The following is a 27,030-nucleotide window of genomic DNA, read 5'->3' on the forward strand; positions in this document are numbered from 1 at the left end:
TGCCCAAGATCTTCCAATTACAAGCCAGGTATACAGCCCTACTTTTAGATTGTATAATGGAAGTCAGCAAGCAAGGACATACAGTTTGTAAGTCTTAAGTAACTTAGGAACACAGGGCAGAGAAAAGTAGTCCCTGATCACTGTCTAAAGAGCAAAGAATTACTCCACAGTACAGTGATGCTCAGAAGATTCTTGGCAAGTTGCATCCCTTCTGCTTTTAAGACAGCATTTCATGTCCTTTCCTGCCTTGTGATCCAACTTGCCATTCTGCAACAAATGAAAGGCCTGGCACTAATCCATACACTGCTTTACCATCCGTGAGGAAACTGAGAACACTGCCTCCCCTCAAAAAAAAATCTTAAGTTTTGCTATCCCTCCTATAGAATTTAGTTAATGGTTTATTTAATAAAGTCCATCCCATCTGAACACCAAGCCAGAAATCAAGGAAAAGGTATTTTTAAGATATTAAACCAAATTTTAAGGAGTACTCATTTCTACCAGATTTCAACCTGCTGCTGAACTTCTGAGTCTTGTACCAAAATAAAAATGCAATTTTAGAAAGTCAACTAAAACACAGCCAACTTTTCTGATGTATGTGGTATTTTACACTTTAATCTATGACTACAGATTGCATGACTACACCTCCTAGAGTAAAAATTTAAATAAATGTCAAGACGCATGTTAAAAAAATATGTGCAGGGCTTAGTCAGAAACATGAATGTATTCTGAAAGTGTTCTCCTCTGTACCTGATTTATATAAGTATAGAGCTCTTCTAAACTAAGAACATAAAAAGCTATGCTATATTGTTGACTACAGAATACTGCAAAGTTTTATTGCCATTTAAACAAAGAAGCCATAACAGTTAAATGAGCTCAGGCAATAGGTTTCAGCATCAAAAGGTGCCAGCTGTAAAGAGTTATGGCTAATTGAATATGGAACTCCTGTTTAATCAGATAACTGCTCTGCTATTTCCAAATGAAGTGCCATTTCCATACTGTTTGAAAATGGCCTATTTTATTGGTAACCAGAGAAAACAATATAAACTGTAAATAACATTAAGTGTTCTGTTTACCCATTCCAGACACTGAAGTAGCAGGGGATCCAGGGTGTCTTGGTAAAACATTTGACTGCAAGGATGGTACAACAATTCTTTCTGGAGGTCCACTCAGAGCTGGGGTGTCTCTCTGCAGATTAGGAGATGCTGGAACCACGGATTTTCCAGAGTCTTGCTTAGGAGTCACAGGCGGGGGCGGAGAAGCATTTCTTTGAGCTGTGGTCCTCTGACGAATTTCTGACAAGAACATGTGCATACTTTAATTAACATCTAGCATTATAAGCAAGAGATTACCAGAACTACATTAATATTGTTATTCCAGTCAGCATATTACAGAGTCAAATGAAACCAAAAAGGTCTATAACTAAAGATCACCAGTCACCTGTCCGAGCATGCCATAGAAATAAACCCCAAACAGAATACTGTTTTCTGACAGCAATAATCATCAACTGTTAAATACTTAGGGCAAAACTCTTCTAGAAGAAAGTTAGCAGATACCTAACTTACAACTCATATCTCTAAGCCAGAATGCTAGAGATATGAACAGCTAGTTTCAAACCACAATGCACAGACAGAACCAACCACTGTTTCTACTCTATGATTTAAACATGCTTCCAAATATTTAGCTTTCCATGGGACCAAAAACTATTCAAAGTCTAAAATATCCATGCTAAGTGCCCAAAGTTATTAAAAACAATTCAAATTTAATAATTTTCCTCAGGTCCTCTTACCTGAAGGCATAGTTTTCATTAACAGCAATGGAATATCATCCCAGTACTATGTTAAGGATTCAATATCGTATTATTAACACAGACTTGAAGTTTCATTATATTTATACGCAAGTTTGTTCCCCAAAACAAGCCAGGAAAAGTGCTCATGAACAGCAGTCACCATCATCTATTTCTCATCCTATCTATACCAATCACCCCTAGGGAGCCTTTGAAATACATTATTGCAATAAATCAAATTGCAATGTAACCCTCACTTTAGGGCTGCAGGCAGTAATATGGTTAACAAAGACAGCTGAGTCTCCAAAAGGTACAGCCAAGAACACCTACGCCCAATGCGATAGTACCCTACACAGTTAGTGTCTAGCACTGACATTAGCTCCAGCAAATGGAATTTGGCATTACAATTGGACTTCAAACTCATGTCCCTGAGCTGCAAGATTAGAGAGGTTTTATCTGCTGACTTTGGGTCAGGTTGCAAGAGTTTAAATCCTTAGCAGGCAGTTTACAGGTTCACCAGCCAAGGGGAGATTGGTATCCTGAAGTCTGAAGGAATGATCCCTGTCCCCAAAGGCAGAATACAGCCACGCTACACTTCTGTGTGGGCTGGAGGGGTCGAGGAACATGCAACAGCAGATTTCATTCGCTAAGAAAGAGTTGCTATCACTGGAGTACAAACATAAAAGTTCTGTTGGAAAACTGCCAAAATGCCACGAAATTGCAACATAAATAGGCTATGTTCCTGCCTACCTATCTGTACCTATAAATAGGATTAGTATATACCAGAAAAATGAATAAGACTCCTTAGTATCATCAGTTGGAAAACTACAATGGCACCAAGTCTTATAAAAATCCACCTAATTCAGCTTCCTACAGAGCAGAATAAATTACTAGTTTTCCCCACCATACTTTCAAGTGGGTGACTGCATTACTTCACACAACTTCATCATTCAAGTTAGACCACCCAATGAGTATGAAGATCCCATATTTTAACTCGGTCTTAGCAAGCAAAGCTTGTCCCCTCACTAGTTCAACTGTTCAGAATCTGGAAGCCAGGACAAATTGGTGAGGTACATGCAGAAATTCCTTTAAGTTTTCCTTGGTGACTTGTTTCTATTTCAAAAACTGTTCCTGTATTGTTGGAAGTTTTCTTTTAACCAATCATTCATTTATGATGAACCTCACCATTGGCATTTCTTAGAACGGTTTTTTTTTGTGAGAGACCTCATTAGTAACCTTTCAAGTCTAACTACACTAGAATAACTGTATCAACCTCTCCATGCCATCTGACCAACAGACACGACTCATCTACAAATAATATACCAATCCTGCCCCACAATTTATTTATCCATATGTTCCAGTTTGTGTTATAGTTTCCACTCTCATACTAGTTTCAAAAAAAAAAAAAAAAATCAAGCTAAAGGTATGCAATTTCTCAACTCCTCTCAGCTCTACAAACCTTTAAAAAAAAAATAGTGATAAATATGAAGCCTAATTCTTCTTGTTCCAAGATCAGGTTAAATATCTATAAAAAGACATTTTAATCCACTGCTAAGATTTTCTTCATTCTTTTTCCTTATAAAGCCTACTTCATTATGGTTTTACATATAAAAATGTCAAAGATCATGATTACAATTTCTACACGTGGATGTTACTTCCACAGTGTGAAGGCTGTCTTCCTATATCTTGTAGTTTAAACATGGCAATTTTTGTTGCTTAACAGCTGTGAGTCTGTTTTAATAAGTCACAGATATATACACATTTATTCTGAGTCTATAATACACTATTTCTAAGCAATTTCCATGCCACCTGCAAGATCATTTTGCCTGTTCCTTCTGAAGGGTGACTTTCTGCAAACCTCCTTTAAAAAGGATTTCAATTTTTAAAAAGTTAACGTTACTTGAATGACTCTTTCCCTGTATTTTTGCTCCTACTAAGATGTTGATATCAAGTACCTTACAGTGAGTAGCGAGATGCGCTTCAGTAGTTTTAGTCTCATTGCAGAGGTAAGAATACAAGACTCACTGCTAGTTTCCACAAATTACTCAAGTTACGCACAAGGCTTTTTTTCTTCCCCCACTTGGAAGTTCATTTGGCTTTCACTCTATTCTTATTTCATACTTGCCAACATTCTGCTGCTCCCCAAGAGAAGCTACCAGAAGAACTTAGGTTATGAGAGAATGAGAAATGCTCTCCTTGGCAAGACCATTCACCCCAGTCTTTCATCTCAGCATGGTTGTAGCTGTTATTTAATAACACAAACCTGAATGCTTTCTCTTGCCTACATCTCTCATACCAGCCCCAGGATGCACAAATGCACTGTCAGGGACATTAGAGGGTACAGCCCTCTCTCGTCATTTTAGTATCACATATGGACCTGTTGCCCATGAACTCCTCTAACCACTTTTAAACCTGCTGTCCACTTTCACAATAACAGCCCTAACAGTCTTCTGCAGCAGCTGGATATGATGGGCGTATTTTTCAAATTGCCTTGAGATGCAATGTGTTATTAATGAGCCTCTTGCAAAGTTCCAGATTTCTGTAACTTGGGTTCAACAACTTAGCTGAGTAACATGTATTAGCGTTGAAACTTGATGAACAATATGCAGCTGCTGATGTAGTTTTAATGAAGGCTCGCAGTTTTCCAAGTTTTTTTTTTCTTCCCTGAATGCTTTTTGTGCATCTGCAAACCAAGTGTATAAAGACAGATAGATAACTTAAAAATATAATTTTTATTTTTCAAGCACAGAGGCATCCAAAATCTGCAATTAGTGGCACTGAACAATACAGATACACAAGCAGAGAAGTTACTTAACAATGCTACCACTCACAACTGATGATTCAGTATGATCTCTTAAAGAATATTAAGATATTGCTATTGATGAGACAGCTGTATCTTTCATGTTTACAAGCATAACTATTTTATTTCTCCCTCACTTGAAAACTGCTTGCTTTTTGTAGAAAAAAATACATCATTTTAAGGAGCTAGAGCACAATGCAGATCAATATACAGTTCACATAACTTGTTGGCTTTAGTGGCAAAGACCAAGCAAGAACTGTCTGTCTTGCTCCTGATGCCTGTACTCATCCCACAGCTTGCAACCATCTGTTATTACATTATTTTTAGTTCAGGTCATGGAGTGATCTCATTTACAATACAGTCCTGCTAACAGCTGTATTGGCACAATGAAGGGAGCAGGTATCAACAACGGGGTATTGCTGATAAATATTCATTCCACTGTCAATATATATTTACCCTATTTTTTTAATAGGGCCAAAGTACTGAATAACTATATGCACATTAACTCTATGCCTCAAAACATTTCTGAATACATAAAACTGCACTTCAGCTTTCAAATTTCCAGGCGCTTTCTTATGCCAAACTCAAGATTCATCTGAAACATCCATTAAAACTACAATTATTTAAGAAGTATGTGTCCAAAAAAACAAAAAAAACCACAAAAACAGCAAAAAAAAAACCCTAAAAACATATGAAAATCAGGGCACTACCAGTTTTTTTTCTGAGAACCAGCTATTATGTAATGCTGATTAAATCTTTGTACTAATTAGCATGACATGCAAGTTTACATTTCGACTGCTAAGTCAAAAACATACCAACCAACCTTTCATCAGCTGACTCACAATGCTGTCCAATCTGATTACACACCAGTCATTATTTGCTCTCTTGTCAAAAAGACTCAGCTACAGAGCTCAAGATAATGAGTTCTGCTGCCTGGCTAGTTTGTGTCCACCATGAGCAAAGAGAAGAGCAAGGAAGCTTCAACATTTTCTTGTTAACAGCTACTTTATTATTCCAAATCACTATAATTCTACCACATATTGCACACACCAAATTATACCACAACCACATTAAGGTGTCATCTAGTTACAGTAAATTATATACTGCACAGAACAGAAGCTAATATTTGTTTTAGGCACATATTAGTGTGAACAGCAATAAGCTAGTGGCTTTTTGATAGCTAAAAATCTAAATAATTACTGTACATATCAAGAACAGGTTATTCAGAAAATAAATCTCCACAATCCCACAAGCTAAAGTCAAAAACAGTGTGTCCCTCCTGAACTATAGTGCAGTTACAAAATACAATAGTCTGGATATCCATTTTTTACATGGACAAAAAGCACCAACAATTCTAAATTCAATGTGTTAGAACAGATTGGAAAAAGATAATAATGCAGTTGTGTTGTGTATGAACAAAATTATACAAAACCACAGAATCATTTAGGTTGGAAAAGACCCTTAAGAGCATCGAATCCAACTGTAAGCCACGATGACAAAAAATTTCTTTTCCAAAATCCTTTCTAATGCTAAACCGAACTTTTATTCAGAATAAAGTACATCACCTGCTTTAATGTGGATGCACCCAAAGAAGCTAATTAATGTTTAAATCAGAAGCATACTTTACATTTTCTCAATTAAGTCCCCACCTGGAGATCTCTGGTTCACATGACAACAGTCTCAGAGAACAGCAGTTACACTCTTCTCAAATGAAACTAAACTGAAAGACACCCTCCACCAGATCCATGAGGCCAGCTGACAGCCCTAAATAAAAACCCCTAAACATATAAAGTGTGTGCAAACTCCTCAGCAACAACTGCTTCACTCTACAAATGTACTCCTATTACACCACACTTACTAATGCAGACCACCACCTGTAGTGGTTGGCTCTCAGAAGTACTGCTAACTCTCTCCGAACCTCTCCCTCATAGCCCTTCTATCAACAGTCAAGTCAAAATCCACACAACACACCATATGCTGAACCAAACTAACCCCCTTCTGACTAACTCAGAACACTGGATCAAAAACAAAAAAGCACAAACACTGTACTTTGTACACCCAAACATACACAAGACTAGTTAGCTAACAGAGACTAAGAAACTCACTTCCCCTAAGCAGAGGGGAAGAGAACAATCATAACTCCTTAGGAGTTTCAGAAATGCTGGTGATATCTCTTAATAAAGCCAGGGTGACTAAAGACTTCTCACTGACTATTTAATTTATAGCTAGTTATGTCTAGATGTCTACATAGAAACACATGTTTCCAGGCAGTGTCATCCACTGGTCAGCACTACTTGCATTCTACAAACAGATCTGTCACCCTACTTCTGGAGTGATTTCTAACATATCTCTAGGAGAAGGATGAATATAAAGAGTTAAAAAGGAAAACACACCAGACTACCTAAACATTACAGGTATGACAGAAAATTCTTGGCAACCACCCAGGAGCTGTATTAAGACAGAGATCAGAACAGGGTGTCAGAATAGCCCTTCAGCCTTAAAAGCTATGAATGCCACAGAAACCAAATGATGGGAGAGACAGGTAAGGAGTAAACTCAAGAAAAAGCTGTTGTGCCTAGGACACCAGAACAGATAAAAGCTTTACTTCTAATGTGCTGCACTGCAACTACTCACTGTCAACGTCAACAAGTAAGGATGGGCTAAAAATGTTTTTGTGACCATCTGAAGCTAAGAAAGAAGAACAAAACAGTGGATTTGACCATGCAGCTTATAAACACCTTTCTTAGTATATTTAGTTGCTAGGCACCCATCAAAACCAGCTCTCCAAAAAGAAAAACTGAGACAAAAGGAAGTTTGGTTACTCACAAGAATTAGAGACAGTTGACAATTCTAACATATGTTCTAAAGCAATCTGTTTATTTTATGGAAAATTATGCACATCAGATTCTAAAGTTTATTGTGAGCACTGGTCCCTACACAGCTAAGTTTATTATAACAACAAAATAGTATTCACACTTTGAGACAGATCTTCGCAGGTATATTCAGTATTATAATACAAGGTGGCCTTTATACTGAGCTAATACTAGTATTTTCAGTCTAACTACAGCATATTATACTCAACAAGAGTCGAGTATAATATGCTGTAGTTAACAGCAGTTAACTACAACAGCAGCAGTTTGCTTTAAAAACATGGATGATAAATATATTTTTAACTTATGCAAACAAGTATTCTACTGGGAAAGTGTGGAGGAGAGATTTTTTCATTCCCGAAACCTATGTGTACAATCCAGAAACAAGACTTCCTTGAAACACATGCAAGGCTTTTCTATTTCCTCATTTTATTCAATTGTACCTTTAATAGAACAACAGAAACTAGGAAAGAATTGTCCATTCTTTGCATCTAGAAAACCTCATTTCTGCACTAGCTTTGTGGAATCTCTCCATCCACCATATTAAAGTAGTTTAAGCACAGCATTAGGAAAGATCTAACTAGCCAGAAATGGAATCGAAAAGCTAAGTCAATGAACTTAAGATTTGAAAGCACCTTGGTATTCTAGAAAAACTGTAAGTATGCCACAAGAAGTTAATTTTGTCTAGCATCAAGCAGCATTAAACATCCTGCTGTCTAGAAGAGCATCAGCCTTTAGTAATAGATCCCTTGTGTGAAAAATGTGGAACAGTAGTAAGCATAGTCTAATAAACAGTCTGTTAACCCTAAATAAAGGTCAATTGATCTACAAATTTTATCACAGAGAGACTTCTAGAGTGGAAATTGCTATGAAAGATGAGTATCCATGCTGAAGAGCAGCCGTTTTACAGGGCTATTACCTTGTCCAGGTCTTGAGGTTGCAGATGTTCCAGCAGATGGTAGTTCAGCCTCCTGCCAATTAATTACAAGTAACATTATCTGAATGTTCAGCTCCATAGTACCTTTCATATTAAATCAGTATCGATACCAGGATTCTTACTTTTGCACTTGATTCAGGATCAAATCTTTCCAGGATTAATTTTGCAGTCTTGTATGTTTCCTTCTCCATTACTTCCTCAAGCTGGAAACAAAAGGTTCCACATGTTAACAGAGAATTCTTCAAATATTTCCCCCCATACCCTCCCATTTACAAGCTACTTAACATTACCAAAATGTGAAGCTCAGTCCAGTGAACCAGTAGCATGTTAAGATACCTGTGGATTTGCTCTACTCAACGGAACCAAAATTTCATTTTCCAAAATAGTTTCTAACCTCTAATGGGTTACTTGCATTTAACAGCTTTATTGCAAGGAAACACCAAATATTGCTAATTGTTTACATATAATGAGGAGAATAATTACATGCACCAACTTCAATAATGGAATGTGCAAAAATCTATCAGCCATCATTATTGGAAGTTATTAGACATGACAAGCAAATGACAGGCAATTCCTTAGATTTATTTCCTCATAGCACTTAATGCTATTAATTTAAGGAAGGTCGTTAGCCAAGTGCTTTACAGAATAAAGTCTCTGTGCCAATTAACTGCTGTCAGCATCGATTTTAGATTATTTATTAGCAGAAGCAATTAGCCTGCTGCAAATGCTGTGAAAACTCACTAACTAGAGAACAGCCATGGAATTTGCTCAAACGACTTTAAAGGCTGGATCTCCATCTTTACAGCAATTCAAACCGCTTTTCAGGAAAAAAAGGAACAGCTTAAGAATTTAAATAAAAAAATTTACTGAGAACTATGCATACTTTAGGGAGTGTAATTAAAGCACTTCATTATTACAGCGTTTTATTTACAATGCACTCAAGTGGCTTTATAGCTAATACATGGGCTTAATTAAAAAAGTAATCACTAGTAAAGTATCATTTTACTGGTTAACAGCCAACATCAGAAGCAGCTTAACTTTAAAACAGAGATAGCTGAAGTTATGACAAATAGCTAATATGTATAGAAATTATAATGCATTTTACAGTATCTTAAGCAGACCTTTTCTCCTAGATACGCTGACTAATGGCTGTGTTCAGCTAAAAGTGGGGGGTTTGTTTGTTATGAAGTTTGTTGTTGGTATAAACTGCAAAACTGAAAAGGTCAGTGGTCAAAAAATTAAGTTCTTTCAAACCCATTTATCACTGTTAAAATAACAAATGGTGCACATTAACATGACTTTTACACCATTATTTAGGCTAGTGAAAAACTAAAGTTTCAGTCACTCCGCATATACAGACCTTGCTGGGTTTTACCTTTAGTCAGACCTCAGAAGCTAAATAAAATTCACTCAACTTAATATATACACAGTATCCATTTAACGGCTCACTCCTACACACACTAAGGAGGCAAGGAATACTACCCAGGCTGTTAATTAAGGACTGTTGAAACAAAAGGGAGCGAAGAGGGAAATGAAAATCAATTTCCTAAACTTGTATTTCAGCAGGACTTTGGAGTTAAACCACTAACTTCATAAAACAAATGCCACACAGTGCAATAAGATCAGAATTAAGAGTCTAATAGGAAAAATATTTCTTGCTTATAAAAGTGAAAACCAGTAGGCAGATCTTTAGTTGAAGGGATAAGGCTAGTGAGCTGAAGCTGCAAAGTGGGGAAGTGTTAACAGTCCATGTCAACATCTGGCCCCCAAATCAAAATAAAAAACCCCAAGTCACTTTACATCAATGACTGTATAATGCAAGCAATTGTCTTCATAGTCACACAGGAAAATGAAAAATAATCTTCTGCAGGACAAAGCGACTTCCAGGAAGACAAAAACCAGAACGCTCCCCCATCACTTGACACTTTCCTTATCGAACACACTTGTTGCTTTAACAGTATTAGATAGGAGAGTAGTTATTTGTGAATTGCAAAAACAGCAACATTCTTTTGAAATGGAAAAATTTAGTTGTCATCACAAGATTCAGATAAAGTTATTCTTCACATTTTATAGTTATTGGATAATTCAACAAGTTACACTCATATTTTGAAATTAATATATAGCCTTATAATTCTAGTAAAGCTGATTCTGAACAAGAATTCAGTTTCATAATTGACTTCACAAATTTCTTGAAAAGGTATAGAAATCGCCAAGACTTCTATAAGCACACTCACAGTTCCCATGGTTTCATTTCTAAGATATATTTTTCTAAAAATCAATTGAAATGTGCCTGACAACACCAAATAACAAATCAAACAGGTCAAAGTTTACTTACTCTTCGAGCAAACTAGTATAATTACTAGAAGCAAATACAAGCCTGTGTAAAATTTAAATACTATCTTTACATTTGCATAGCAGAAGTAACTGGCTCGTGCACTGCCACGGCAAGCTCGTTTATAAATCCAAATCGACACACCGACTTCTGGATTACTCGCCACCCTGAAGCACAACCTTGGAAAGGTGAACCTTGTGCTGAGCACTGGCTCACTAACACAGCAAACTGCTCTGCACCTCCTGTTCTTTTTTCATAACACACTCTTCTGAGATCCAAAACTTTCCCCACAAAAACACCTGCTCTCCACCAAGGTCTAATTTATAGTCTATTATTGTCAAGCTTAAACACAGAGTAACCAAGATCACAGGTGAAGAGTCTATGAAAGTTAATACAAGCCTAATTAGGGATTTTTCAAACTTATTTTATGGAATTAACCCCATCTTAATAAAGTAGCATGGTCACGTACCACATTCTCTCCTATGAATAATTGCATGGATGGCTTCCTTTCCAACTGGCAACTACACAGAATTCCTGTGGCAACGACATCAGCTTCCTCTATTGAAAAGTAACATGAGTAATGTATTTTAAGCTTCCTGTAAATGTGATTTAGCTACCACAAGTCTGAAGCATTGGCACAGTGTAAACTACTTATTTGCCATACTACCACGTGAGTTCTTAAATTTAATTACTCCGTATGTCAAATCCTATGGAGAGGTATTTCTTTACGTTCATACAAAGCCACAAGATTCATTTCAGTCTACCATGTAAGATATGCAAGTACACATAGCAAGAGTTTCCTTACAACAGGAAATAAATCATTTAAGCCACAAGAATCAAGTGTACTCTGGATAGATCCATGCCAAGAGTAGAACAACCAAAGTAACTTTTGTGTGAAAAGTGCATGAAAGAAATACATAATTTTATCATTCAGCAGTAAATATTATTTTCAACCATATTCTGAACTTCCAATTGCATGTTTGCAGTACTCTAGCATATATTACTTAGATAAGACCAGGCTTATACAACAATCAACTCCTAGTACAGTTTTCGTCATACACTGAAAGTTATTAAAATATCTAGTTTTCTATGCCTGCTCATATGTTGGTTTTTTTTTTTTTTTCATTATTAACGTAACTCCAAGGCAGCCTCGAAATCAGACTCTCTTTCTTGGAAAATTAACAGATGCAACTTTCTAAATCCTTATCTGAAATGGCTAAGAAGTCTGTCCAGGTCTAATATTACGCTCAGCTTACTATAACAGAATAGCTGAGCAAATTTCAGCCAAGTTTAATTCTAACATTATCAAAGTAATTACTACACTATCTTCACAACTCTGTCCTCAGGCTAAGAATTATCCCATCTTTAAGACTGTTGCTCCAGTAAAGTCTCCACTAATTCCCACTTGCAGCAGCCTAATACATGTCCTGTACCCTTGCTTTAATACGCTTAGCCTTCTGAACTTCCTCATCTATACACATTCAGATTAAAGACTGACATCCTCATTAACTGAACTGAGGCCAAAATTACAGCTACACAAACACAACAAGACTTTCTCTTACGATCGAGGAAAGGAAAAAAAGTTTGTATCTTGAAGCAGTGCCTTAATTACAGCTAATTAACTTAATTCCTATCCCAAATCCATAAAGAAAACTTAAGGTGTTTTAAGGCATTCAGGAGTAAAAAACTAGTGTATAGAGTCAGTTCTGTGAGAAATCAGTATTATACCAACTTTGACTTGAAGTACAGGATACACAATATTAATGGCATTTCAAGATGAATTATCTATATTTATGTTTGTCAGGTATTTTAGCCACATGAATATTCACATGATTATGCCACCAAAGACTGAAGCCTTTTGAATAGAACTGAAGTTCTATTGAGCAGCTCATTGCACAGCAACCAGGACATTGTAGTAGACGAAGAGCTCACTCCGTTACCGGTACCCTTCAGCATGTAGGTAATGTCACTAGGAAAACGGTGGACCACACGTCTGCAAAACACAAGTACTGTAACACCTTTCAAAAGGACAACTGTCTTCAATATAAGATTTTTCCAGCAATCAGGTAGCTGAGCTGCAATGAAGTAAAAAACACTAGCTGTTGTGGCAGGCTGACTGCCTACACACAAACAGCAAAGACATTACTTATCCCAGATGCTTTGAGGATTGTAATGTATCTCATTAACTAATCCTATTTGCAAATTCAGTAGCAAATCAGAATCAAATAGGGGAAAAAAAAATCCTCTCCCCTTCCCATTTTTTAGCTTGGTAAAGGTTTTCATTTTACTAAAAAGTAGCTGTTGCTACAGTTACTCATAGCCACAGATAGTCTTAAGGAAGTTGATCCAAAACAAAACCAAATCTGAATATTATCAAACCAAATTATCACAGAATGCAATTTTGTGTGTTTTTATCTAAAATCTGAATTACATTGTGCCTCACTACCTGCATCCACTGTCAGCTCATTTAAACATGTTCAATTTCATGTACAATGATCTAATTTTAATGCTTAACTGAATACCTTTAAATTATTATGAAACTCTCAAGTTAATCCTCTGGGTAAAAAACACCACGCTGATTCAAGAGGTCCCAATAAGCTTTCCGTTTCTGGTTCCTTGTGAGGAACCAGGCACTCACAAGATCAGAAGGTGATCATGAACTTTCTATTCCCCTCAGGTTGAGAAATAGCTGATTTATAGGCTGACTTCCCTGAATCCTGTTTTACAAATCCTATTCAGAAGTTCATCTTCAATGGTTAAAGCTTGACACAGATGTGGCAATTTATATTTCCACTTTGAACTGTCCATACTCACACTAAAATTCCTATATTGTTCACAAAGCAGTCCTGCAGTTGTTTAATTTTTAACTATTGCCTGGTCTTCTGCAACATGTTGTCTTAATTTTTGCATATGCCAAATACACACATCTTGTTTCAACACCACCAATCCCAAAGTAAAAAACTCTCCCCCTTTACAACCCAGGTTTTTTTCCTGACTGATCTTTTATTCAATGCCTTTTCCCTAAAGAAGTGCTTCTCATACACAAAAATCAAACATCACTACTTCTTCTAGAATATGAAGATTTTCATGATTACACAAAAATAAACTTTAACTGAAATGAAAGTTTTACATTTAGGGCTCCAAAAGCTGTTTGGTTCTCCATTGTGCTTTTTCTGTTCCAAGAACTTTCCTGCCAAAGCTACTCAATGACTATGTAAACTGGAGAAGATTTAACTAATTTCAGTTAAGCAGTTTTTGTAAAGTAAAATTAAAAACATAGTTAACATACTCATTTATTTTGGTCTCAGAAACTGTAAGCCTCTCTAACCCCTTTACACCACCTCTCCAACCAAAAGACTTCAATTTAATAGATTCCTATTAATATAAAGATTAATAAATATTAGCAAATCCTCTTTACCACAGGACAATGACATAATTAGGTTATACATTTAAAATGTAGATGTAAAAATGATAAAGTGACAAAAACCAGAAGAAAATTAGTGAAAACTGCTTCACCTGTAAAGATCATGTAATACCAGACTCCTATCGGACTCCTTGTTGGTAGCTTTGTTGTAGGTTTTCTATTAATGTAGCTACCATGGCAAAATTCAGAAGGCATGAAGAAAAACTCATTTGGGAAACTCATTAACAATAAAGTTTCATAATACAACTTTTGGAGTTTTTTTAGGGGGAGGAAGGGCTGTTTTGTTGAGGGAGTGTTTGGTTTTTGGTTGGTTGGGGGTTTTTTGTGTTCTCATGGTGGTGGTTTTTAAGTTTTGCCTTGCAAGGCAGGAAATAAAGCCAACAACATAAGTAAACAGAGAACTTCCCTAAGGGATGATTAAGTAGAGAGGAAAGAGCTTTCAGTGTTACGAACTTCACCAAGAATGCAGGTTATCCAAGACTTGGAATCTTTTCCATACTAAATTTGTCTTACTGAGATTAAGTGTTGATCCAGTTGAAGCAAATACCTGGCATACACCAGTTTTATACCATTAACTCATCCACACAGCTCACAAAACAGATGACCTCAAGACAACTGATATGATTGATACATGAAAAGAAAGTTTTAGAGGAAAGAATGCAATGGAAGAAATACGTAGTACAAAAATAAGATGGAGGAGGATCAGAAATAAGTAGTGATGCATTTAAGATATAAACAATAATATGTTATTTGAAAGGTAAATCCAGACAAGATGAAAGCCCTTTTTGCTATTTACAAAACCATTAAGTAACAGAGTAACTATTAAAGATACAGGTTCACTCTAAGTTCTTAAATAGGCACAACATCTAACACCTTTCAGAATCCTAAAGTAATAGTAGTAAGCAATGAGTAGGTTAAACCATACACTTTCATTTTCCGACAAAACTGAATCACTTTACATAGATCATCTAGGAACACTAAACCAGGAGGTTTAAGTTGAACTACAAGGAGACAGTTTATTCTCATATGCAAGCAGTCTTTTGTAATTTTGGGGTAAGGAAAGTCTTGTGTGGTACTATAGAGAGTATAAAAAAAACAGAGGAGTGGTAATACTTTCATCTCCCTCTCTCTGCTCTTAATCTATATATTACAATCAAACTCAACTTGTACAGATGCACAAAAACACTTTAGTGGATCATAACAACTAGCTTTTCTTGAAGATTTACTTACTATTTTTTTCTTTTGAGACTTCAAATCTTCCAGTTCATCATCTAAAAGGAAGACACCACACATTAGTTTTCAAATATAAGCGGTAATTTTAGCACATGCTAGACATTGACTTTGCCCTGTGAGATCAGGAAAATTTACACCTTGATCACTACCAACCCTAGAATACTAGTAAACTTTGCATAAAATAAAGTTTTCATGTGAAAATAAATTAAATACTGAAATTGCTTATAAATTATAGCCCACTGTTACCACTTTACAGTTATAATTATTAAAAAGTTTTATGTATCATTTCCTTATTAACCAAACCAATTCTAGCCAGTGCCCTGCTTTGACCTACATTAAAACTAGCACAACAATGGACCCAATACATTTAATCTCATGAGTCAAACTACAAGAAAAAAAAAGCTTGAGGTCTAAGTATTAATATATCTATTTGAGTACCAGATTTACTGGCTTCAGTATTTCATGTAAGCCTCTTAATACAGGCTAGTTTCAAATGCCAGGTCAATTCTGAGCTTCAAACCTCAATCTCTTTCACCCTCTTGATACTTTCAGACTAGAGCAAAATCCTCAGTTTTGCAAGAAAAGCTACCAGGTCATTTTACTGCTAAATGTTAAGAGAGTCTGTTACAACTAGTAGGAACAGTACCTAACATCTCTAAAGGGAAGGGAAATACAAAAGGTCAAAGGCACATGGGATTTTCCTTCAAGTCAATGCTTGCAGCTTGGCACTCATGGAAAATTCCCTGTAATAAACCATCGCCTAATATAGAAGACATCATCTTGATAAATCTGTTTGCTACTACCTCCTTCACAGCAAGAAGAGTTTAACAAAAAACTTTATAACTTTTCCCCTTCTCAGCTCTACTGGACACCAGCCATTTGCTTCCTGTAATCTATAGCTATTTTCACCCATTTTTTCAGTTTTGTTTTTTTTAATAAAATCTTCATAGACCTACCAGAAACAAAACCCACCAAACTTTTCTGTATCTTTATTTACATATATTTAAGTATGCCAGGCACACTTTTTAAAGTTACTACAGGAACACTACTGTTACTTGAAATTTAGGAAACACATAATTACTTCAACTCTTCCACAATGTAAAAGCTCATTTTGATAGAACAAACCACTTCATTAAATGTCCAAAATACTAAAACTGGGCATGTACATATTTGAAAGTTTATGCAATGAAGGATAACTACAACAATCCCTTATTATGAAAAATAGGACATGGAACAAGATCATGTTTAGTACTGAGCTGGACCACAGAAGATAGACAATTTCAGGAACTGTGCATCTTCAAATTAACACACTCTCCCACCAAATTTTACATTCATATTAGAACTCAGCTTCTCATGCAGGCCAACATGGATTAACACCTTGAAAAGCACCACAGTACAGAATGGTGTCATGCAGACAAAGAGGGTCAGCTGTTACCAGTTACTTAAGAAACAGAAGCAGCTTTTGATACATAAATGCCTAGAACATCTTCAAAGGCAGCCTCCCACAAAGCAATGCAATCGGTTTAAAGTGTGGGGGTTTGTTTCTGGTCACTTTATCTCCTGTGTTCAACAAGAACCTCATGAAACACCTGCACCTTCAAAACTGGCCAAATGGCAATTACTGCAAAACACTCTCAAGAAATCAATACATTTCATCTTAATTAAACCTACAGAAGAGTAGAGTCCATACTAGTGAAGTCAATACCTGCAAGATACCTCATTTATTTTTCCCACACTTTGGGACAGATCCTCAACAGTTGTTTGTCTGACCAGTCTTAAAAATTGAATTTCATCATCTCTCTACGTTACGTTTCCAAGTGTCTCACTAGGAATTTTCCTCATTCAGAGCATGGGTCTCAAAACTGGTGTAGGCTGGTCATCCAGTACAGAGCTTTATAGTATTAAATAATAATCTCCAGTGATTCTATGTGTTATATTAACTTATCCCAGAATAAAAGGCCAGCTTTGAGCCACTCAGTTGCCAGTTTGCGCTCCCAGCTACATTTTCTCCTGCTTTATGCTGTAACTCTTGCACTGTGCATTTGATTCCTCTTTTCCACCTACAGGACTTCTATATTTGAGGTAAAACTTCATTTCTACCTGATCTCTAGAACAATGCAGAAATAACTCCTTTTGGAACATTCTAACACCTAAAACCTTTTATATACAAGTTCAACAAAAGCACTAGACTTACTTGTATGCTAACAGCAGCAATAAAGACATTTAAGCAAACCAAAAAAACATACATACATTTTTTTCCTATCCAGCCATGAAATGCAAATATATATTCACCTTAGAAATGAATCACACAGGACCACAGAATACACAGACAATTTTATTTCTACATAAAAATGTATATTCTATGCTTGCATATCAAATGCAAACATTAAGTATAAGGAAAAACTTCAAAAGTGATGTTTAACTCATAAGATGTCATAAATTAAATACATCATGTTGTTCTGCAAGTCATAAAACATAGTGCAACATTGAGGTTTTCCTGTATTATTGCTCGCATCACCATGAGATATTGTTACAGGCTGGACTGCTTTCAAAGAAAATCTCAAATGAATTCTAACTACTGCAGGCAAGTGCCATAGATGCAGTTTGTAAATTTCGCATTAGAATGAATCTACATGTCCTTCAACAACTTACATATATATATATATTTGAACACCCGCATTACTTTTTGGCTTTGTCCTATGACTCCCAGTTTTCCTTAGCTCTCAGAATAGCACAAAAAAACAACACCTGCTGATTCCTTTTCCACTCTGGAAAACATGAACATGCTTTGGAGAACTTGGGAGAAAGAAGCTATATTGACAAATAAATGAAACACACCTGCTGTAACTCTCCTCTCTTACACATAAAGATAACAGATTAAGACTGCTGAAATACTTGCAAGTATTAAGGGAACTACTCTTTCCTTTCCCTCACTCCTACAGTACATTTTATTCCATTACACTTTGAAGCATGCAAAGACAGGAGAAAGTTATCACAATTTTTTAAGTGAAGTGAAGTGAAGTGGTTGCCTTCCAGTTCTTTCAAGAACTATGTGGCAGGAACAACAGTTTAGGTAATGCTACCCATTTCAGCATCAGCCAAAAGGCTACTCTTCTTTTCCTGGAAGACAAACTAGCCAAAATATTTACATTTTCATACCAGGTGTCATTCCCAACTAGTTCCATATTGTTAAAAAAAAAAAAAAAAAAGAAAAATTTAAAAAAAAAGAGACGGAAAAAATTACTTACTATTCCTTTTTGTCCTTTTGGAAAAGAAAAAAATGAGCAGTGTTCTTATACACCAGATTCTTTAAAACAGAGAAAAGAATTATATTAATTAAAATATATTATTACAACCATTTCTGAAGTCATTTAGCAAACAGAAGACTTACCAGATGAGATTTAACTTCAAAAATAAAAAGAACAGAAATCTTCAAACCATAGTTACACAGAAAACTACAAATTAAATCAGCACCTTGATCTAAATAAATCCTCCTGTCTATTTAAACCTAACCAAGTATTACTATATGTAGAAACACTAAGGAAGCAGCAGCAGCAGCAAGTAACATCATTGCTTGCCAGAATGTTCAGTGGGAACTTTTTAAAACCAGCTAGCTGAAAATTACTTAGTCATCACTTCTTATTTGATAGATTCATGACACATGTTATCTAGAAAACCAAGCTTACCAGCTAAGGCCCAAAATTAAGACCCAGGAGATTTGTGGGAAGAATTCGATACCAATGAAACCCACAAGACATTGGTACTGATACCAACGCTCTCCCAAGCAGAGTTAGCTGACCTGACCCCTGGTGATTGTACAGAGCTCTCAATCCACTCAGTTTCCATAGGGTTTCAGCTGACCTGTTCAAACAACAGAGCAATTCATCTGTGTTCAAGGTAAAGTTAAACTGATCTGACCATTTCACATTTGAAAGGTCTCTCTGAAATCATCAGGACTCCATTTGTTTTAAAGCTTAGAATTGCTTACAATTATTAAGTTGATGCTTTTCCTGGCAAGTTATTTGGCCTAAGCCAAGAGGCAGATCTCATACTTCAAAGCCCTTCCAAGCACCTTATCCAAAACCCTCCTAGTGCCAAGCACTATATAATAAAGCCTAAAGTAGCAGCATCTCATTTAAGAAAAAAAAAAAAGCTTAAAGCATAGAAAGGGTCTGTGAATAACAGTGTGAAAAAGCAGGCAAAAGACTATGAGATTCCAAATAGAATTTCAACTTAATTCATAAGAACATCTTTTGCATTTATACAATGGCTGCCCAGTTCACAATGCTTTCAAGTATTAACAACACAGCCTGAGTCAGGTAAGTCAGACAAGACAACTGGAATGCAAGAGTAACCTATCCAAGGTCAGAGACACAGAGAAAGAAGTTCAACACTATTACATGTTCGAAGGTTGCTGTAATACCTACTTGAAGAATATGGATGGTTTCGCCTGCTTACACCATGCAAGATGTCTCTTCATAAAGTATCAAAATAAATAAATGTCTTACAGGGTTTCAATTGCTTTTAAGACTGTGTTACACATGCAAAAACATTATTTCTTTTTTATTGTATGCCTGAAGAGTCTTCTACTTAAAACTAAAAGATGTATGGTAGGACTTCATGAAATAAAACACTTCCTCCTTAAGAATTTTGAGGTGAAAGTTTACTAGCAGACCACTTCAGAACAATTCTACAAAATAAAAACACATTTATCTGAAAATCAGAATATGCAAGATGAAACAGAAATGAATTCAAATGAAAATCATTTCAAAAAGGGCATCCTTCTAACATGCTAATGTTTTTCTTCAACTTTTCAGATATTTCAATATACACTTAAAATTAATGATGTTATATATTCCCAGAATTTAACTCCCTCTACCAGCATCAGTAACTTGCTGAGACCCTGAGGGAATGACCTAAGGCAGAAATAAGTTGGTGACTGACTGCAAGCTAGAAAAGGCAGACACGTTCCAGTTTGATTAGGGCTGAAAAATCTCTAGAGCTATTACTGGGTGGCCCCAGGCATTCAGCATGGAGTCACCTCTTGACCGAGAACAAAGACAAGCTGGCAGTTGCTTGCCATTCATATCTGCCAAAAAAAGCTGAAGGGGAATAGCTTAAAAATCAGATAAACAGTTGCAAGTCATAAGAGAACACCAGTCTAATTCTGAATGTAAGTCAATACCCAATTCAGAATTTTACAGAAACCCACTTTTCAAAGAAAAAAAGCAGCAACAACTGGAGGACAAACTAGAATAAAAATCCAATGGCAAAACCCACACCACAGCACTAGAAGCCACCACCTGCAGTGTTTTCATTTCTACACAAATCCTCACACCTCAGTGAAAGGAGGCTGGTGATACTTCCTCAGAACAAGCCTTCCCTGTTCGCATGAGTGAGCCTCTCATGCTAGCAGAGACGTTCAAATCCTTGTCCTTAAGAACAAAATCAATTCATATTGCTGCCAAAGATTAATTTGAGGTATAATTTCTTTATTAATCCTTTACAGTCAAGATATTGCTGCCCATGGATCTTCTCCACAGGATAGCACAACAGTAGCATATTAGTATATTACACACAACACAGTGTGACACAAAAAGAGCATCAAGTTTAGGGTTGTTTTTTTTTTTTTGCATGTTATGCTAGCTGACCCATACTAATCAAAGCCCTAAATATTTACGCTCAACTTTGCCTTTCAAGTCTAAAGGTAGGGCACTGACAAGTCATGTTATTATACAAAGATGCTTTGCAAATATGGACAGTATTTATGATGTTCATTTCAGCAAATTAGTGCTTGCACTGTGCTCCCCATTGCCAAGAAAGATGCTCAGTAGGCTGCTTCTCCTCCTTGATGGTGTGGGGGAAGGGGACTCAGGGAAGCAGCTGTTTAGTGAAGTGGAAGTCCATTTTGTTAATTTTTAGAAAAGCAGTGTTCTTAGAAAACAAAAGCCACTCGTGAGGATGAGCAGCAAATTAGCTCAGCAGAACAAAAAAAGTCAATAATACATTCTCCTATTCACATCCAAGTACATTAGGATATTTTCTGGTTGAAGAAAACGGTCAATGATTTTCCAGAAAAACAGTTAATTATGTAAAACTAGTCCTCAACATATTTAGGGTCATGACCTTTCAAGTCACTTCTGCGTTAACAGTCACCTAATACATAAGTTTCTCAATTCATTGTATTTATTTCCCCGATTTTATACACTGCATTTTACATAGAGGTGACATACCTTAGGTCACTTTCATACAGTAGTGTTACTTTTTCAAATAGAAGTAGAAATAAAACAAGACAAGGCTCTTCTGACTATATCACAATACCTTGCAGCAAGTTACTCTCAAGTAATTTTAGATGCTAACATCTTTTGATGGCAAGACTTAGACATTTCCCTTAAAGTGTCTGCATAACTACTTGGATTTATTTAAAAAAAAAAAAAAAACACACACACACACAGCAAGTTATGACAACTCAAGGATTGTCAAAAGCAAACCCAAACCCCTGCAGAGATCTGTTTTCCATCTCCTTTTTTCAGAGACAGCTACTAGGAAAAAAAGGATGTATTTACTTACATCAATGGAAATGCAAAAAATGGAAGTGTCATAATCAACCTTGCAGTCCATTCATCAGGAAGATACCACAAATATACAATTAAGCAGGTGATAAGGTAAAGAAGTGAAGAGTAGAGAAGGAGCCTTCCAACCCATAGTTTCTGCAGCCTCTGATTTTTTTCTCTGAATTCTTCTAATGCCTGTATTTCCTGTAAACAAATAGTGTTCAACCACATTAGTGAAATTTATAAGTGGTTTTACTAAGGTGCCTTTTAGTGCTTGCTAAAATTAGCCATATCAATTTGATACTTGATTAGAAAAGTCACGCAGCTTTTTGATAAATGACAATATTTGCCCAAAGATAACCTTAATAGTATGATGTATTTATGCTATGAAAGTTATGATATGAGCCACTTGCACTGTATTAGCAGTAACACAACACTAGTGGGAATATTACAAATCAGCACTTTTACCTATTTGTAATGTGTTAGTATATTTGGAACAAGTGGAAAACACTAATATCTTACAAATGGTAGTCCTCGTCATCACATAAATCACTACCAAACATACTTTGTGTCCTAAACATTTCATCAGGCACCTATAGACTTTCAAATGCTTCTAATACTTTTCTACTAACATGGGAAATTGCTGAAACCTTTCCATCATTTCACATGTTTTTATTTCAGTGCTTTCCTCACATTAAGAGCAACATCCTGAACACAGAATGGTTTGGGTTGGAAGGGACCTTAAAGATCATCTAGTTCCAACCCCTCTACCATGGGCAGGGACATTTTCCACTAGAGCAGGTTGCCCAAAGTCCCATCCAGCCTGGCCTTGTCTGAATGATATTTTTGGCATATTAATAAGTAATGAAGCAACGCTCCACTATGTTACCATTTTGACTGCATTTTAAATGACAACAGGAGTACTCACACTTCCATTAAAAGGAAAACAAAAAATATCAACAGCATATTTCAAACCAGTTTCCCCATAGAGTACAGACATCTGTCACAAAAGCTGGCTAAAAGAAATCACAATTGATTACTGAACCGTCGATACAGTTATTCCGTCCCTTACATTACTTACTACCACTACAGCTACAACTCTTACACTTGAAACCATACACTGAGGCTTCTCTAATGAGCCTGAGGAATGGAACTTCGCATTAGTGACATTTTCCATTACATGGGAGTTTAACCACTAGTTATAATTAAATTGTGTAATCAAGCCAACTTCACATTCATTCCCACTTCAGGCTCTCTAAATAAACATTTACACTGTAGTTTCTTACTATCTATTATACAGTATGGTGGTGTTTTCTTTAAATGACTAATACTAAGTGGGAAAAAAGGTAGCAGTCAATTTGAAACTCAGAATCTCTGGTACATCCAAATGGATTAACTATCAAAATAATTTAGAATTCCATTACAGCATTCTACCAAATGTGAAAGAAATACATGGCCAGCAAAAAGGATCCACATTCCTAAATAAAAGTCAAACAAACATGCAGAAAGCAAATACATACCTTATCAAGTTTTTCTAATACTTCTATGGTGGAAGGTTTTGCCTGCTTACAAGGGCAAAAACAAAGACATTACTCACTAGAAAAAAGTCTATATTCTGAGGATTACTGTATATTAGCAGTTTCCTAATTAAAAAAAAAACACCCACTCATAATAAATTAATATCTTATCTATGCTATATAAAGGTAAGAGGCTTTCTAGTATAGTAGTGCCAAATAGAAGGGACTGTAATGAACCACTATTTAACAGCTGGCATTACTATTAACTGAAGGCTCCTCTCCTACACCACAAAAGACAAAAACCTACAATGCATGTAGAGCAGTAATGGATGTGTAGGTGGGAAGTAAAGCAATGAGTGAACTGATGAGTGGAGAGAACGTGCAAAACAAAGATAATCTATACAGGAAACCCTTAACCTGAGAACTTAAGGTTTTTATTACTATTAATTCCACACAAAAACACATGCTCCAAATAAATTATAAGTAACTGCAAATAAGTGTTATCACCTCCAGTAAAATTCCCTTAGCAGCACCTTGGAATCTACCTTCTAGGAATCCTTCCTAATTTCTCAAAAGTATAAAGCCACAGCCTTTTCCCACCTTTCAGGTCATAAATTCAAAAAACAAATTGCATTGCATTACCATGCAAGTGAGTTCCTTTCTATTACATATAATTGACATTTCGCATGAACTTTTGCCTGTAAAGAAGTTTCTTATGGGAGACCCTGAAATCAACTGATAATGACTCACACCTGACAGGAAAGTAGTCAAAAACCTCATGCCTCTTCCTCAAATTCAGTACACTTTTCAATAATATGTAAGCCAATAAAACCAGTTAGGAAGAGAGACTTGTATAGGTATGAGTAGCTGTCAAAATATTTGTTGAAACAGATACAATCAGAATAACATTGTGTCTATTTCAACCTAAAAGAGGCACCAATCTTTCAAGTTACACATGTTGCTGCATCTATCCCAATGAAGCACCACAAAACTATACAGGAGTTAAAACTGTATAAGTTAACCAAACTACTGCCAGGTCTGACACTGCAAAGGAAATAAAGGACAACCACGCCATTTCACAGTTTAGGGATTTGTCAAATAATATTTTTGGTCATTATGTCTCACTACTGGACTTTTAAGTGACATATTAATGGGAAAAGTTTAGCACCAACATTCAGCCAACATTAACAGTCAACCAATAAGTATTAAGAAATATGTCCTGCATACTCCCATCTTCTAGACTAAAGATTACTACACCATTACATGGTTTTACTTACCCTCCATCTTGAAATTAATCCACCCATCTTCTATTGTGGACAAATGTTGGCAGAGCTATCAGTCTTCTACAGGAATTCACAGCTAGAAGTGAAGCATTAAGCACTTAGGAGCAATCTAACAGCAGAATCCAAGATTCACAAATTTATTCTAATATCTACAGAATACAAAATATCACATAAAGCCATTGCCTAGTTATCTACCTATGCTACTTTAAAATCCAGCCTTCTGTTTCATAGGCCATCTTGTAAGTCAGTTGATTAGCCCTGACATGGCCAAAGTTATTCTTACTTTGGAAATATTTAATCAGAATGGAGTCCTCAAAAACAGAGACACAAAATAACTGCTAAAAAGCCACCAAAATCCTCCACCAGAAAAACAATTTTGAAAATTATTAAGCAGGATTATTTAAGAAACTGATTTCCAATTATTTCCTCTGCTACTCATAAGCATAACTCTCAATGTTCCTTTTCAGCTGCCACTCCAGGCATACATTATTAATATCCTACTATTCATGAGAAAGTTTCAATAAATCTACTTTCTCTTCATGCTCTCATCAACACAAACTTATTGTATAGCCTTGTTGTTCTTCCTTTGTATGCTCAGTTTTAAGTTCAGATAATCAGTTTCAAATGGATTTCACTTGCTTTAGGAAAGCACTACCTTGGCAGATCCTCACACAATGCACAGTGCAGTCACTGGCATGCCAAATGGCCCCAAAGCAACTCCATAGGTGCAAAAGTAGCTCAACCTCACCCCACACAAACCTGGAACCCAAGAAGAGCACTAATTTGATGATCTGGGTCTAGGTTCCTGAAACAAAAGCATAGCAACTTTCCATCAGCAGGTAGTTGGAATCAATTGACTTGAAACCTTAGGATGGCAGAATTTCCCTCCAGCCACTTAGTTTTGAAGTTTTCACACAGTGAATGAAAAAGTGATCAGTTCATAGCAACACAAACAGTAAACTAACGCTCAGTCGCAACTAGGGCTCAAACCCTTTTAACCCTGGAATGAAACAAAGGCTTCTTAAAATAAAGCACTGATCCAGCTAGGTGGGAATATAAGTAGTTACCTTGTTTACTGAGTTACCTTTGGCCAAAAATTGAAAGATAAAGAAACCTAATCTCACCCCAAATGTCTTCCCAAATTGTCTGAAACTGTCAGAACAAATAACTATAATATAGGATACACATTGCTCACTAGCACAAATGCTACTGTAGTATGGTAACCTCTTCACATTTTAAGAAAGCCAAGGACTTCTGAATCTGGAACGACAGGCCTACTATTTCAAAAAACAATCCTTGAAGATAAGGAAATCTGGTTTTGAAACGCCACCAAAATGAAGCTAAAACAGATGGACAAATTAGCTCTGCTGCTGTCAAATTACCAGCACAAAGGGGTGAGCTACAGAAAAAGCACAGTTACCCCTTGGAGTCTTGAGTAAATTCTCAAAACAATCCCTACTACAGCAACGCACCTCAGTAGAACAGTAGCAATATTTTTATCTTTCAAACATGGAATATTACTGTTTTCTAACACTAAGAATTTTATACAATTGTCACTTTGCAGTCACAGGCAAGTTTTTGTATGACGATCATTGCAGAACTGAGCACACACTTTCTTTGCAAATTTTTCTACAGGGACAGATAGTATCTTTATCGCAAAACAACGCAACAGCTATGTCAAATAGCCAGTCAAGAAGTTTGTAAACTCAGTACACAGTTCCCAGATCTAATTTGCTTCCGTAGCATTGCTGCTGTTGTTAGGAGCAATAGTAGCTTTGAGTTCTGCATATAAAGAGATACGGAGATGCTCCTGTTGGCCTTTTTGTGTGACATTTTCCTTCAGGCCATACTTTGAGAACCTCTGCAATAAGTGTTATAGGATCTTTTGGGCACAGGCTATCCATGAGCCACTGATGACACCAATCTTTGTCAATAACACATTCACAGTGCTATCTCTACATATGTTTTTCAAAATATCTGGCAAATACCTGGAAGGAAAACAGGTCTGACAAGTGCCACCAGGCGGATAAGTTTACACAAACTACGATGCTGACGGACTTTACATATACAGCTCCGTAAGTCAGTAAGATTACCAAAACCCTTCCCAAAGAGGTATTAAGGGATATGGGCCACTAGAAGTATAGTTTAGTCACCAAATCCTCAGTTCAGAGATGGAGAATTTTCCATGGTTTCTATGAGGTGCTTCACATGTCTTCTCTTCCTTCTCCTCTTTTTGACACAACACAAATTGCCTTCAATTGCTTCAAACTCTCCTCGTTCCTCCACACAACTCTCCT

The 27,030-nt window shown here is 36.3% G+C and overlaps 1 protein-coding gene across 5 annotated transcripts in view; it reads right to left on the reverse strand.

The window, feature by feature from the left end:
• Positions 1-27,030, reverse strand: part of LNPK (lunapark, ER junction formation factor) — a 59,881-nt gene that overhangs the window by 31,091 nt on the left and 1,760 nt on the right. For 4 of the 5 annotated variants that reach the window (XR_010651597.2, XR_011740004.1, XM_071811118.1 and 1 more), the window contains exons 2-9: positions 24,728-24,809; positions 23,454-23,498; positions 21,950-22,137; positions 18,628-18,686; positions 15,377-15,417; positions 8,513-8,593; positions 8,373-8,424; positions 1,074-1,292 (exon numbers count right to left, since the gene is read on the reverse strand). Coding sequence is in view for 3 of the 5 variants with exons in the window: in XM_071811118.1 (XP_071667219.1) it covers positions 1,074-1,292; positions 8,373-8,424; positions 8,513-8,593; positions 15,377-15,417; positions 18,628-18,686; positions 21,950-22,137; positions 23,454-23,498; positions 24,728-24,754 (712 nt within the window). In the remaining 2 variants the exon portion in view is untranslated. The remainder of the gene's footprint in view (positions 1-1,073; positions 1,293-8,372; positions 8,425-8,512; positions 8,594-15,376; positions 15,418-18,627; positions 18,687-21,949; positions 22,138-23,453; positions 23,499-24,727; positions 24,810-27,030) is intronic. The other variant, XM_065841374.2, reaches the window with a different exon arrangement.

This window comes from Patagioenas fasciata, chromosome 7 (genome assembly GCF_037038585.1).
Source record: "Patagioenas fasciata isolate bPatFas1 chromosome 7, bPatFas1.hap1, whole genome shotgun sequence".
Taxonomy (NCBI): domain Eukaryota; kingdom Metazoa; phylum Chordata; class Aves; order Columbiformes; family Columbidae; genus Patagioenas; species Patagioenas fasciata.